General features: G+C 38.8%; 1 protein-coding gene across 3 annotated transcripts in view; it reads right to left on the reverse strand.

Annotated features, from left to right (window-relative positions):
* tbc1d14 (TBC1 domain family, member 14) overlaps positions 1 to 16,613 on the reverse strand; it is a 120,872-nt gene that overhangs the window by 41,140 nt on the left and 63,119 nt on the right. The window contains exon 1 of one of the 3 annotated variants that reach the window (XM_068044065.1): positions 15,243 to 15,458. The exons of the other annotated variants lie outside the window; for them this stretch is intronic. Within the exon in view, the coding sequence (XP_067900166.1) occupies positions 15,243 to 15,245 (3 nt within the window). The 5' untranslated portion in view covers positions 15,246 to 15,458. Of the gene's footprint in view, positions 1 to 15,242; positions 15,459 to 16,613 lie in introns of those variants that run through there. 3 annotated transcript variants of the gene reach the window in all.

Below are 16,613 nucleotides of genomic sequence, written 5' to 3' on the forward strand. Positions count from 1 at the left end.
CTATACACCAAGCTCCGTGAGTTTTTCACGGCCTGCTGGAAACAAGGCAGGATTCCACGGGATCTTTGTGATGCCATTATCATCACCTTTTACAAAAACAAAGGAGAAAAATCAGACTGCTCCAACAACTAAGGATCACCCTCCTTTCTACTGCTGGGAAGATCCTGGCTAGAATACTCCTTTTTTTTTTATTTAGAGATACAGCACTGAAACAGGCCCTTCAGCCCACCGAGTCCGTGCCGACCAACAACCGCCCATTTATACTAACCCTACAGTAATCCCATATTCCCTATCACCTCCCTACACTAGGGGCAATTTACAATGGCCAACTTACCTATCACCTGCAAGTCTTTTGGATGTGGGAGGAAACCGGAGCACCCGGAGGAAACCCACGCAGACACAGGGAGAACTTGCAAACTCCACACAGGCAGTACCCAGAATTGAACCCGGGTCGCTGGAGCTGTGAGGCTGCGGTGCTAACCACTGCGCCACTGTGGACAATGTATGATTGTGGATATGGTGATTGTTCTATCACTTCTCCATTCCGATGTTGGTCTCTAACCTAAACTGATTTCCCAGGTTAGCTGTCTGATAAGTTTCTGGCTCTATGACATCTGTCAAAATTTTCTGATTGATTCAACTGCTCTCCATCCTCTCTCTTCCTCATTTTTTCCCAAGTCTTCTGTACTTAGTTGTGGCTCGAGTGTTCTCGGGAGTTTAAGAAGTTGTCTTCAACCTTCTTCCATTAACAATTCACATGGGGGCTAAACCATTCTGAAGTTCTGTTGATTAATAACTTAGAAGTGCTAAGTGAAGATCTTCATTCTTTAACAATGCCTTCACAGTACTTACACCTCTCTCTGCTTCACCATTAGCCTGAGGGTACATAGGTGAACTAGTGATATGGATAAAGCTGTATATTTCTGTAAACCCTCTGAAGCATTCACTCACAAACTGCAGCCCATCAGATATTACAATATCTGGAATTCCATGCATAGCAAAAAATTTTCAAGGCTGTGATTACAGCTTCTGAGCTTTGACCTTGTAGTAGTTTAACCTCAATCCACCTTGAATAATAGACTATTAGCAACATTTTACTTCTACGCTCAAAAAGATCCATCCATAAAAAGATGACGAGTGGTTCCTTCATCTCATGACGATGGATACCACAAATGATACATCTTGGTATCACCTTCAATTTATTTTGATATATCAGGCCACCGTACTGAATGTCTTGCCCTGGCTCTACACTTCGTTATTGCCAAATGTCCTTGGTATAATCTCTCCAAGATCTCTAATTTCAATACTCTAGGGATAATCAATCTCATCGTAGATTAATAAATCATCAATGTTTAGATGACCCCTCTGTTCGTAATACTGCCTTAGAACAGGGTTATGTGGCATGTGTGCTGGCCATCCATTCAAGCAATTCACTGACTGCTGCACACACTTGGTCTGTTTTCTGAACATTTCTGATTTCACTCAGTTTCTGAGCTGTTCCAAGTAAAGCTGTTGTCGTCAAAGCAAAAACTTCTACTACTTCCAGAAGCAACCTTCTTCAGATCCTGTTGATGGAATACATGCTGCGTTATGCTGTTTTTGTGGAACGTTTTCACATCAAATCTCATCAATCCCAATCTAAACTTCTGTACTCTTGGAGGTAATTTTGCAAGCTCCTTTGTACTTAATAGAGTAACCAATGGTTTACAATCTATTTCAGTTTGGAATTGAAGACCTAGGATGTAATTTGAAAGTTTCTCACATGCCCAAGTTGCTGCCAACGCTTTCTTTTCTATGGTTGCATATCTCTGCTCCGTTTCTGTAAACGAACGAGAAGCAAAATATACAGGTCAGCGTCTCTCTGCACTTGAAATAGGCCTGCTCCCAATCCCATTGATGATGCATCCGCAGCTATGATGGTGGATAGCTTCGGGTCATAACGCTCTAACACTTATGATATGAGCATGTTCTTGATTTTCTTGAAGGATTCTTGTTGGGCATCTTTCCAAGACCAAACACTGCCATTTTTCAACAACTGTCATAATGGCTCATTTATCAAGGTTAAATTCGGTAGAAATTTCCCTATCTGACTCCTCATTCCCATAAACCTCTGAAGCTCTGTAATGTTTTTAGGTTCTGGGAAGTCCTTTATCACTTTTGTCTCTTGTAGATCTGCTGTAATCTGGACCCATCGATTATATGTCCAAGAAAGCTTACCAATGCCTGTGAAAAAAACATTTCTCATTCAATGCGACACCTGCTTCTCCAATCTCTAATACTGCTCTCACTCTTGCATCGTGTTCCTTCTGATTGGCTCCATGGATTAATATGTTGTCTATATGGTAGATGATCCCATCTAATCCTTCCAGGAGTCACAACATTGTCCTTTGAAAGATCTCCGGTGCTGACATAATTCCAAATGGTAATGTTAAAACAATCTTACAAATTGTGGTATAAATTTTGAGTGTTTAGATTCCTCATACAATGGTAATTGCCAAAATCCATTATTCGCATCCAATTTGGTAAAAATTGAGCTGTTCCCTAGCTTTGCCAAACTCTCATCTACTGATGACTTTGGATGTATTTCTCTTTCCACTTCTTTATTCAGTTGAGAGCAACAAAATCCAAATGGACCCATTAGGTTTCTTCACTGGAACCATACCTGAGGTTTTGTTACAGGTGAAATGACTCCCTGGTTTTGTCATTATTTGGACTTCATGTTTAACTTTCTGTAGGAGTGGATGTGGATACAAACATACTGGCTCTGCATCCTTTCTCAGAGTGATGTGGTATGCCATTTTTAACTTCCCCAATCCTCTGAATAATTTTGGAAATTCAGCCCTAAAATTTCTAGGCTGCTCTTCTGTACATTTGAGCTCTTCAACTCTATATATCAGTTGTAGGTCTATGCAAGCCTTTCTGCTTACAACTTTGATTTTTGATTACGTACAAGGTCTCAGGAATTTCTTTTCCCTAGTAACTCAATATTGTTTTCAACTCTCCTATGACCTTCAACTCAATGCCTCCAGACCCATATAAATTTTTACCTGTTGGTTTGAGACTTTTCTTTTTCAGCCACTGTTCTGTGTCTAATGGTAATGAAACTTCTGCTCAGCGTCCAGTTTAAAACTAATCTTGTTGCCTTCCACAAGAATTTCTGCCATCCAGCAATTCTCATCTGTTCCTTGGATTTCCCCTCAAAAAGATATTTCAACACATTGTACATTATGCACTTCAATTACTTTTTCATTCTCTCTGGATTTCCCTTTAATTATTTGCAGCACTTTAATTATTTACTGCAACACACTGACTGAAAATATCCCCTCTTTTTCATAACACTCTGCTTCCCAGGCTGGGCAGCTTTCCTGCCAGTGTCACAATCGGCCACACCTACTGCAATTTGTTGCTGCTGCCTCCAGATGTTCTTCCCGCCTTTCCTGTCTTTTACTGCCATTTTTCCCTTTTGTTTTCTTTATGTATTCAATGTAGTCTGCTACTGAGATTGGTCTCTCCCTGTCGCCTCAAACAACAGATCAGTTAAAAGTCCTAACCTATGCTCGCCTTCTCAACTGAATCACTTTCATTAATGAGAGATCATCCCTCGATTGTAGATGATTCAAAAGGGCGTCGTCTACTACACCGACCACAATCCAGTCTCTAATCAGCTCTTCCCGTAAGCTGCCGTATTAGCAATGCTCAGTGAGTTTATATAAATCATTAATAAATGAATCGATGTTCTCCCTTTTCTGCTGGGTACGCTTATTAAATTTGGAACACTCCACAATGACATTTTTCCTTACATGAAACTACGTCTCAAGTGCCTTAATGACTTCTTCATATGTAGCCTTCTCTTCAGCAATGCCTTGAGTAATGAGGCTGTCGTCGGCACACTCCCCCACTGCATACAATAGTGTACTAACCTGTTCCTTGTCTGGCTTCTGCGCGACCCATTTTGGCCATGCTTCGGCTTAGTCCAGTCACTTTTTCGAAGTTCGCAGCTAAGAGCAAAGATTTTTTCCATCTTTTCAGTTTACCATTGCCATCATGCAATATTCTGATAGATATTCTGTACTAAGCCTTAATAGTTACATGTCTTGCATCTAAGGTTTCCACTTAAACTCTGCACTGGGTTTTGGACATAATACATCACTTCCTGTGATATGCTCACAGTCTCTTCACATATTATGCTCAGTACAACCCTATATTACATTATACTACATAAATAACTTCAGTTCTCAACCTGTGCCAGACCTCTGGGTGTAGTTCTCACTAGAAAGTGACACGATGCTAAAGTATGAAGGTTGGAAATTCTGAACAGTGCAACTAACAGGCAGTGTTCCAGTTCAGCTTTACTGTAATATGCTGGTTGAGCAGGAAGGGTTTTTAAAAGGGTTCCTGCTTTTTATAAACATCTTTATCTCATGCTCTATTTATTCAAGAGTTTTGAAATTCCTCTACCTTTCTCCTAAAATCACCTTCCCATCAAGGGGTAGTTGTAACATCTGGTGCTCCAACTCCTATTGAAACAAAATGCAGTCATGCTAGTCAATGCACTGAAACCCACTGATGTCAGAAAAAACTGCTTCCCACCAATGATCTGTCTAAGCTGCGCAGCCGCAAAGGAATCTGAAAAGTGCCACACAGGGGACAAACGGGCCACGCACAGTCAGCAGTCCCTTTAAGGTGTGCATGCCCGGCAATGCAGCAAACGTAACGGGTCTGCACAGTCCAACAAACAGGCTGCTCACATTTGAAGGAACATTGCTTCCTACTGCTGTGCGGCAAACTGCATTTGGTCTTTCATCAAGGCAAATGGTCTTTCCAAAAAGGCTCAATCTGCTTCAGTGAATCTCTGAATCTGAGACATTCCAGCAAAAAAAAAAATCCTGCCCAGCCTACCTGAAACCCTAAATTGGTTGAACTCTTGTGGGTCAATTCATAAGCAGAGTGCGTCCATTTACTTGGATGCACATTCAGACAGCAGGGGAAGGCATGTACAGGGTTCATCTTTCTAGTAGATTTTCCATGTCAGAAAATGACTTGAAGCACAACCACTGAATCTAGGACTAACGTTTATATAAAGATTTCTCAGTCTTAGTGAATTGGGTGCATTCATTCTATTTTAGCCTGTTGGGTACATATTGTTGCAAATCTTTTTCCTATTTTTGTTGATGGTATATACCCGCCAATTAAAAATTTACTGTTCGTTCCATTCTTTTGCCGATATCTTTTACATAGAGATATCAGGGTCCTCTGAAAAAGCTCAAATCAGTAAATAAAGAGTTTGGTGGGGAGATACAAATTCATGCCCTCTCACTGTCTGGCTCTACTCATCAGTGCTTATGTCATACTGCTCCCTTCAACGTTGTTCATCAAAAGCCAAGGTCCATCATACAGCTATTGCAAACATTATACATTTATAACTCTCAGCTAAAAATATATTAATACTGTTAAAAGAAAACTTAATTGGACAAGCACAAACTTTCATCCCATTCTCATTCTCCAACATTTCTCCCAAAAAGGAATTATTTCAGAAGAAAATGTATTCAAATACCAGTTATACACCTGCCAACTTAGTGTTGTTTAGGTAATTTACTTGGGAAGATGAACTTGTCCTCAATGACCATAATATGAATTAATGTTCTTCAAAGAATTTAAAAGATGGTAAGCCAATGCCTTTATATGCTGCAACATGAAGTTTTCAAAAAAAGTTCCCTTAAACTAATTAAAAATAGAAAAGGCTGGAAATACTCAACAGGTCTGGCTGCATCTGTGGAGACAGAAACAGAGTCACTGTTTCAGGTCCATGACCTTAAATTCGAATCTTTCATGGGTTCTTATGAAAGGCCACAGACTCTTCCACAGATGCTGCCAGACCCGCTGATTACTTCCATAATTTTCTGTTTTTATTCCAGATTTTCAGCATCTGCAGTATTTGAACAAAATGTTCGATTTGGCTTTGAAAAACAAACCTGCACAAAGAAACTGTAAATCTGAGTTCTTTTTGCCTTCAGTCTGGTTCAGTAAATATACCGAGTCGGATGTGTAGGTAAAATCAATTACTTTATTTGCGCATTTAGCCGGCTGACTTACTCTAATACAACGACACTGACTCCACCCAGAGTCTGTCTGGTCCACTAGAGTAAGTGTTGTTCGTGATACAGATACTACTGTTTATACATTAAGATTCATGCTACACCCCCTTGTTTAACCAATCAGTGTGGTACAATTTAAATTTCAACCAGGTGATAACGTGGAGTACATTTGTTACTGAGGTTAACAATACCCTCTACTCTCAATACATACTTGTTACTAACATAATATTGTTTTGCATCAGCAAGATAAAAGAAAACAGACAAGCAAGATAATTAGCAAAAGCAGAGGTATGAGAAACAACATTCTGGTTTCGCTTCCCACAATTGTCATGAGTCCTGTGATCCTGTTATCTTTATCAAGTTGCAGCCTGCAGTAACACCAAGCAGTAGTCGTATCATATACGAGGGGCCCTATATTCCTTATCATCACTCACACAGGGATGGACAGCATGTTTCACAGGAGTCATAGTGCCATGCCTTTCTGCTCACTTCCACAAAACCTGCCAAATCAGACTCGTGGATGTAAACAAGACCAGACAACACTCAGCATCATGGATATTTAGTGGTTAGCCAATACACTCAGGGAAGAGTAGTTCTCCCCACTACTTTAGGAACCTAGGTATAAGTCTAAAGGTCCACTGTGCAGGGCTCTCCAAGGATTTAAGAATATAAGATGATGAGATAGAAGTAATGATTACATGGCGTCAAACCTAGGATTTAAAAGCCTGTAAACTGCAGGGAGATCCAGTTTTGCTGTCATGGGAAAGATAGATCAAAAAGGAAACAGCAAAACAATTCTTGATTTCAACACAGGGAGGAGGAAGAGATCGATGTCACTTGACGTACTTAAATCGAAAGATGAAAGAGGGGACAATTTGGAGCAGCAGATATCAATCTATAAACTAGCAGGAGGCAAGAAACCTGCATATCCCCATAATTTTATCAGACATCCACATTGTGGCTACATTTGATTTCACTCTAAATCAACTTTTAAAAAAAAATTCATTTATGCAATGTGGGTGACGCTGGCCAGGCCAGCATTTATTGCCCATCCCTAATTGCCCTTGAGAAGGTGGTGGTGAACTGAAATAATCCTATCTATTTACAAAGAAAGTAACCAATACTGCAAGATATAGATATAATTTCCATAAATATAATCAGATCATTCTAATAATTCTAGTTTAAGTAAGATACTATTTTCTTTAATTATATCTCAAAATAGATTTTTCAAATCATTAAATTACAGTGCTTTTTCCACCACTGCCAGTCCAGGGAGATTTTTTTTTCAGGCAAAAGTCTCAGATTTGTTTGAGAAGGATTTTTAAAAAAAGTAGAAATGCAACATTTTACAGTTGGAAAATAATAAGCCAATAGTGTTGTTATACTGGTAGTTTTGCAGTTACAATAGTGCAGTGGTTAGGTAACTGACCAAGCAATTCAGGACTTGATAGTTCAAATCCCACCACTGCAAGTTGTGGCAATGAATTCAATAAAAATAACCAAGAAAGTTAGTTCACTAATGGTATTAAGAGTCATCCACTGGAATCATTCCAGACCAGACCAGGTAGGGGCAGAGGAGTTGCTTCATTCAAGGCTGTAACCCACACTGCAGGGCATCACAGAGAGGAAGAGATCTGTGGAGAATTGTGCACTTAAACCAAAAGATGAAAGAGGGGAAAAATTTGAAGCAGCAGAAATCATAGCATAAAATAGGAGACATGAAACGCCGTATCTCAAGAATTGTGATGACTATATTTATGTAAATTTCATGAGAGGGAGGACAAAGAAAATATGACTTCAAACGTGCAATTCTCCTGACATCAACAGCACTTGTAAATGTAACTGGTACAGCAGTGGAGACAAATTTTTTTCCAGTGTTTTGCAAGATGATTAGCCACCTCTCACCTTTGCCAGCTAAGCTCACAAAGTCGCTCTGTGAAATACTATGCTTGAGTCATGACAAGCATGAGTGTACACACAGAACTGATCCAGTGTCAACTTTCAAGTTTGCCCATTCCAATTTCTAAACTGTTTTTTCAGCTGCCTAAAAATGTCATATTTCTCAGCTCAAAATATACTCAACATTAGGACACCAACACAAATGCACATTCTTAAGTAGATCGCAAATGCAAATTGCAAACCAAGGCTTGCCTCCTTCCTTTTGACATTTTCTACATAGTTGAGTACTTCATTCTTAACCATTCTGCCCGTTTTCTCATCAAGGTCCTCATCTTTTACTACCTCCTATTTGTTTGCCAAAATCTCATCTCTGCACTGAATGACTCTTTAGTGCAGGTTGGTTACCAAGGCTAAACAGGCCCTGCTCATTTTCGTCTAATGTCTCTGCCCTCTTGTACCCAGGATTTCCCTTTAACATGCACATGCTGCCCATGGAAAAAAAGAACTACCAGTTCCTTCAACTAAAGTTCTCTGACTTTCATCATCATCTCCTCTGACCCACCATCCATCATATCAGCATCTCTGCTGACATGTTCTATAATGCTTAGCCTCCGTTTTCAAAATACTTGCCCCATTGATCTTCCACCTTTACTCATCTCTATGGTAAAGAACACAAACTCTAGTGTGTCGAGATCATAACATCCCACATCACCCACTATCTGATCCAGCTTGATCTCTTCAAGCACTCTCACCACACAGCCAAAGTATTCTTCAACTGCAGGATTATCCTGGAACTCAAGTACAGCCTTCAATTCTTGTTCACCACAAACTGCCTGTTCCTGTCTCCTTCTCCTATGCTTTCTATCCTCACTTATGACACCACTAAATTATAGAATGCCCCAGCACAAAAACAATCAAACCTACACCAGTATTTGTTTACACATGGCCCATCTAGTTTAATCCCACTTTCCTGCTCCCCACAATATCCTTCCATATCAAGCAGCTAGCTAATTGTTAATTGTATATTAATTGTAGTTAATTGTACACAGGTGGTAGACATTAACTGGGGATTCACTTGTGCCGTATAAATAGGAACAGACAACCTGTGGTGGTTGGGTTAGGAGGTGCACGTTTATAATGTGTAAAAGTCTATAAAAGAGTGTAAAGTTTGACTCCAGTTCTACCCTTCATTACCAGACTCTCTGGAGCATAACATTCATGATCTTTTAAAATAATTTACGGACACAGCTTAAAGAAAGATTTCTAGCTATGAATTCCACATTGCAATCACTTGTCAAGATTTTTTTGAACACAACTCTTTTTGGAATGATCTATCATTTTGATAGCCAGTAAAACAACCCATTACTATTTACCCTATCATAACCTTTCATGAAAGTCTATTATTCATCCCTTAACCTGCTTAGCTCCAGTGGGGAAAAACACTCAATTTCAAGTCTCTATTCATAATTGCAATGTCTAATCCATGAAATTATCCTGGAACACTCATGCGGCACCTTTCAAATCACGTATATCCTTCAGATAATGGGATGCCTAAGATTGCACATAACACTCAATGCAGATGAAATGGGGAGCCTAGAACTGGGGACAGAGTCTCAGAATAAGGGGCAGGCTTCATGCTACAAGGCGCAAATTTTTCAAGGGTTTCTACACTGAGAATAGCAGCGTAAAAAGTGGAAATTCATGTCAGATCAGTGATTTCTAATTGATCTATATCCCAGAGTGCTGAAAGAGGTGGCTGTAGAGATAGTAGATTCATTGGTGGTTATCTTTCAAAATTCTATAGGCTCTGGAATGGTTCCTGCAGATTGGAAGGTGCCAATTGTAACACCACTATTTAAGAAAGGAAGGAAGAGAGAAAACGGGGAACTAGAGACCTGTTAGTCGATCAGTTGTAGGGAAAATGCTAGAATCTATAATAAAGGATATGATAACAGGACACTTCGAAAATAATGGTAGGATGGAGCAGTCAACATGGATTTATGAAAGGGAAAGCATTTAACAAACCTGTTTTTTGAAGCTGTAACGAGAATAGATAAGGAGGAGCCAGTGGATGTGGTATATTTAGATTTTCAAAAACCTTTTGATTAGGTCCCACACCAGAGGTTAATAAGCAAATAAAACAAATGGGATTGTTGGGGGGGGGGGGGGGGGGGGGAATATACTGGCATGGATTGAGAACTGGTTAATGGACAGGAGAGCACGTGTAGGAATAAATGCATCATTTTCAAGTTGGCAACTGTGACTAGTGGGGTACCACAAGGATCACTGCTTGGGCCCCAACTATTCACAATCTATATCAATGATTTGGATGTGGGGATTAAAGGTAATATTTCCAAGTTAGCAGATGACACAAAACTAGGTGGCAGTGGGAGTTGTGAGAAGGATGCAAATATGCTTCCCGGGATTTGGAGAGGTTAAGTGAGTGGGCAAAAATTTGGCACATGGAAAACAATGCGGAGAAATGTGAGGTTATCCATTTTGGTAGAAAAAACAAATAGAGTATTTTTTAAATGGTGAGAGGCTGGCAAGTGTTGGAACTTCAAAAGGACCTGGGTGTCCTTGTTCATGAGTCATTGAAAGCTAACATGCAGGTACAGCAAGCAATTAAGGCAACTGGTATGTTGGCCTTTATTACAAGATGGTTTGAGTATAGGAGTAAAGATGTCTTACTGCAATTATATAGGGCCTTGGTGAGACTGCACCTACAGTATTGTGTGCAGTTTTTAACAGAATATAATGGCATTCTAGGGCAGAATTACTGTCAAACCATCTCTCTGGCCCTGAGAAAGTAATTTTATATTTGTGGAATGTCAAGTTTCTCCATTTCATGTTAAAAATTCCATAGATCTTTAAAATATTAAAAAATTCTTTTGAAGTTTCTTTATATTACAGCTTCTGCCTTAATCCCATGTGTATGTCCAAATCTTAATTTCGCTTTCAGTAAAGTTATAAAAAAAAGTCAATGATAAATCTGCTTGGTACTTCCTGGTTTGCTATCTGAAAATTCTTAAATGCATTTGGCTTTTTAGCCTGCCCTATGACATCACTTCTGCTGGACCCCAGAGATGCCCTATAGCTGATACCAGAATGAAATTAACATCTGAAAAAGTGAAATCCACACCATTGAGATTGCTAGCTCTTCATGGTTGCCTTTCTTCAAGGTCAGTGACGAGTGCCTTCACTTAGGACCAATTTGGCTTTTAAAAAAAAAATAAAAACAGCCCTATCAACCCAAAAGGTTGCCTTCAATAGTCTGTGAACCTGTACCACCAAAACCCCACCTCCACAGCCCCTCCTAAGTCCCTGTGCTCTTCCACAGCACCCAGCCTTCTATTCAAAATATTATTGCTGTTATTTCTTTTACCAAATGCATCACCTTGCACTTGTTGGCATTAAATTCCATCTACCACTTATTCGCCCAATTCATCCATCTTATCAAGATCTCCTTTGGTTTCCTGAAGAATTAACAATACCTCCTATTTTGTACCGTTTGCAAATTTGACACCATCTAAATCCCTGATATCTACAGTAAACAGAAGTGGCCCAAAACTGAACCCTGAGGGGCATCACGACCCACTTCTAACCACTCCAGAAAAATTGTCCTCAACTTCTTTCATTTTCTTTCTTCTGATTTTTCATTGTTTGCTATTCTCCCCTTAATTCTATATATCTTAATCTTCTCTAGTAACCTCACATATGAGACCATGTCAAAGGCTTTCCTCAGGTTCATATACACCACATTTATCCCATCTACAATGTGTGATTGTCCAATTAAATGATAATAGGTGTATCAAGCAGGATTGCCCATTTTGAATTTTGTGATGGCAACTTTTAACTATTTTCTCTTTACCTAGATATTGGGCGGCACAGTGGCGCAATGGTTAGCACCGCAGCCTCACAGCTCCAGCAACCCGGGTTCAATTCTGGGTACTGCCTGTGTGGAGTTTGCAAGTTCTCCGTGTCTGCGTGGGTTTTTGCCGGGTGCTCCGGTTTCCTCCCACAGAGCCAAAGACTTACAGGTTGATAGGTAATTTGGCCATCATAAGTTGACCCTAGTATAGGTAGGTGGTAGGGGAATATAAGGACAGGTTGGGACGTAGTAAGAATATGGGATTAGTATAAATGGGTGGTTGATGGTAGGCACAGACTTGGTGGGCCGAAGGACCTGTTCCAGTGCTGTATCTCTAAAAAAAAATGTAGTAATTTCATTTGTAAAGTCTCTAAAGATGTTCTCGATCACTGATATTAAGCCAACTGGCCTGTAATGACCTCCCTCAATCTCCCTTTTTAAAAATGGGTACTAGATTGGCCACTCCTCAGACATCCAGCACATATCTACACTCAATACAGCTCTTAAATACTTAAATCTAGGGCCTCTGCAATTTCTTCCATCAGCTGCTTCAGGATCCTGCATCATCAGGTCCTGGTATCTTGTTTTCCCTTGGATGTACTAACATAACTAAAATTTTTCCTTTATCCATCATAATAACTTGAAGACAACTTCAGCATTCATCTCTCTGATATACTTTTCAGTAAAGACTGATACAAAGTATTAAATACCTTTACAATGTTTTGATTATTCTATCCAGGTCCTTCTACAGCTTTACCATCACTAATAAATCCACTCCTTTATTTAAGAGATTAATTTAGCATCCCAAATTAATTCCAGGATGAGAAGCTACCCTGAAGACAGTGAGCAAGGACGTACTTCAGTGTATCCACCCCACACTGGAATAGAAGATTGCTCGAGATGAACACACAAACATGTTTACAACCAAGTGTGAAAGTAGAACAAACAAAGAAGTGTGATGGTCAAGTAGGAGCTAAACAGCAAAAGATGATGCTGATCTCCCATGAAATGCATGATCAGCTACAGTCAGAAGACATAACCAATTATTTTTATATGGTAATAACTAATTGATTACTTATAACTCATGTTACAATGACTACATTGGCAAATTTCAACAGCTTGGACTAGGTACCTATTTTTCAGATAAAGGCTCACATTTTACATCAGAATATTCATTTTGAAATGCTTGTTGATTCATTTTAAGCTAAAACAGCACAGGATACTTCAGCTAGGATAGGCAATTTATGCTATGCATAAGGATTCTAGCCAGTCATGCTGAACATCTGAAGTACAAGGGTTAGCTTTAAAAAATTATGTAGCAAGGTGAACTCCCATACTGAAGCGGTTTAGTCTTACAAATTGGACACAAATTCCTAGAATATCATCTGGTCTGCAAGCTGAGCCATGACTTAGATATATTTATATTGAGGGGGCAGTGTCAAAACCAAAAGATCACAAAGAAAGTATTTTTATTTGGGAAAACAGCTTCTAACTTCTTGGTAAGAATCAGAAAGGTAAAATAGAGCTAGATCTTATTCTTTGAACACCACCAACATGCTTTCCAACACAGATCATATGGTATCAATCAGAAGCAGAAATACAACTTGAACTGTTCTTTTCTCTAACTCAGATGATATTGAAGACAATTGTGCCACCATTATTGCCTGGTCAGGCACAGTTAAGTGAACACAGGAATCTGGGACCTTCTGCTTCTTATGCCTCATCATAGTGCACTTACAAACTGGGCCATTTAGGAAGCTGGACTGTAAAACTTTAATGGCTGAACTAGTTGTATCTCTATCACTTCAGCCATACTGCAAGCAGAAACCTACATAATGTGTGCTACTGGAGCAAGCAGCTGTAAATATCCATCTGGCAGACAAACTTCCATTTACAGCCTTCTCATTATCCAAAGCAATGAAAAAGATGAAAAGAAAATTGTCTGTAGTGACATTTCCCTCAAAAACTTCAGCACTGTACATCTCAGCGATGATACCCAAAAATAGTTTTCTTTTTAAAGTCAACAGATTGAGCCAACTTTTACTTTCTTGTCCTAATCTTCATAACTTTTTATTCATGGCTAATCTGCTTGGGCACAGCCCACTTTTAATTTATAAAATTGTTCCCAAGAAACCAACCGAGTCACTTTGGCAAAATCTAATGATCATAGCCAATCCCTTTAAAAGCTGAAATTATCCTTAACATGTTGCAAAACAATACATCAATCCAAAGTTACCTACTCAGCATAATTAAAATATACTATAGTGCAATGAAAATCTATAATAATCAAGTAATAACATGTTAATCAGGATTGGTCAAATATTTTGTATATCAAGCTTTCAATTTAATCTCAATATTCTGCTTTACAATAAGTTGTTTTTCTTCCCACAAGTATTAAGCCTAGGATACATTTTCTCAATAGGTGTGTAGTGTTCAATATTTAAAGCCAAAATTTCAAGACAAGATATACTTTCACAATACATGAAAAACCTGCAAATGTAATTAAAAGAAATGCATTCACACACCTGCCACAGATAGCGTTTCACTATTTACGATGGCATCTAGTAAACTAATCTATTCTTCATTCAACAAATGTGGTCTGAACTGCATTTAAAGCATACTAATTTCCATCCTGTTGTAACGTCTCCCTTTACCCACCCACATATATGCAAGACTGCACTCTTGAAGTGACCAATCTATGTCAACACTATTAGATATATCAGATTTCCCCTTTAAATAGACAATCTTCTTTCACTTTCCTACATCACGGAAATGAAAACTTAAATTGTTAAATGATGGCCATTGTATAGGTTATATACATAGTGGACACACCAACATGCACGTTATATTTTTCAGTACTTAACGCAGCTGTAAGGAGAAGGAAAAGTGTGAATTTAATTTGAACGAAATACAGTACTAAATGACTATTTAACATGGTATATTAATACATGCACTTGATCATTTGCGACTAAGTTTAATACCAAGAAAATGCACATGGTACCCTGCTGAAAACAGTAGAATTTAAACATTAAGTTTAAAAATTTGATAAAGTAATTCTAGAGGCTTATGACTTTTTGTCTACACATTTGAGCAGTGCCATTTTCTTTCAGCATCACAAAGGCTCCCTCCCCATGGAAGTCAGGAGCAGATCAAGATACAGATCTTTATGAAATGACGCTGAAAGCACAGTGCCGGCTACAGCATGATTCATCATCATTGTTCCCAATGTGTGCCGAGCACAACAGGAAGAAAAGCTGCATCAAAAAAATATACGTAGATATCAAAAGGATTAGAAACACAGGCAAAAAAAGGCAGAACCTACAGGAGTCTTGCATGAACAAGCACTGTAGTATCACAGCTTTACGGTGTGTACTTACCATGAAAGCTGGCCTCACAACAATCCAAGGGAGAGCAAGAATGAAAAGCCTTCATTATGTGCCTTAAAGCTCAAACTGCTTTTTTCTGCAAAGGACACTACAGCATACCAGGCTAGCTAACTCATCTGTTCTGACCTTCTCTTCCTCTCTCTCCAAGATCATACTACTGCAAGCATAAAATCAGTGATGTCTGCAGTTAACCACAGTCAGTGAGGAAAGGGCTGTAGCCATATTAATCATCTGCAGAGAGGAAACATCCAATCAGTTCTCTCAGATTTCTCCTGTAATGCCTTAGCCTCGTATCACTGATAAGGCTAGGAGAGAATTCAGGTTCAAATGAATTAGAAATGGCCTCCTAGGTTTATATACAATTACTAACGTACCATTGTAGAACAGCAGAGGATTAAGCTAAAAAACCTTTGCTACAGAGGCATTAGCCTATTATAGAAATAATATATTTAATCAATCAGATTAAAGGGTTTCCTTGGGAAAAAAATTGCAGCAATTTTATAATTGAACAAAAGAAAAATCAGGGTTCCCAAACTTCCCCTACATCAAGTGAAATTCTGAACTGAATGACTGTACACAAGTAACTTTCTGATCAATTTTAAGCTTTTAAATGAGTGGATAAAATTGTATAAGATATTTTATAAAATGCTAGTTGGCTCCCTGAAAGTTAACATAATGAAGATAAAAAAAAGACAAGCAAACACCAAAGACTGCTAGTAATCAGCTGGGGACCAAATCTCATCCTATTGCTCAGAGACAGTGACAAGGAAAACTGAGCAGACATCACCTTTTGTACTTCTACCTCAAATATTTCCCTTAGATTCAGCAACAAACATCTGCACCTTTACGTGAGAGCTGTTTCCTTAGAGCCAGAGTCTGCCTTTACATATGCAGTACCTAGGTGGCTGTATTACTACCCAAGTACCAAACTGAATAGATTAATAGATAAGTTAACAAAGTTTAACAGCTGATTTTTACAATAAATATATACCTCCTCTGATATGTTTAAAAAAAAACAGTTACATCTCCTGCACTAAAATTAAAACTGGTCACTGAATAAGATCTGGCCACAAGCTTGTGTACAGGTTTGCTCTTCACCCTCTACAAAGTCCCTTTGCCTTTCTGATCATGGAATTCCTGAATATACACAAGTTGAAAATTAATAAAATATTAAAAATGTACCTCAAATTCAAATAGATGTTGTATTTGAAACCTGTATTTCAAATCTTTTCATGGAACTGAGAGGCATTCCCTCACATAAGAACAGTTCTAATAAACATTCATACATTAAGGCTTGCCTGACCTACACCAACATTTTGGCTCTGCCCTAATAGGGTCATAGTCATAGAGTTATACAGCACA

This window comes from Heterodontus francisci, chromosome 1 (genome assembly GCF_036365525.1).
Source record: "Heterodontus francisci isolate sHetFra1 chromosome 1, sHetFra1.hap1, whole genome shotgun sequence".
Taxonomy (NCBI): Eukaryota; Metazoa; Chordata; class Chondrichthyes; order Heterodontiformes; family Heterodontidae; genus Heterodontus; species Heterodontus francisci.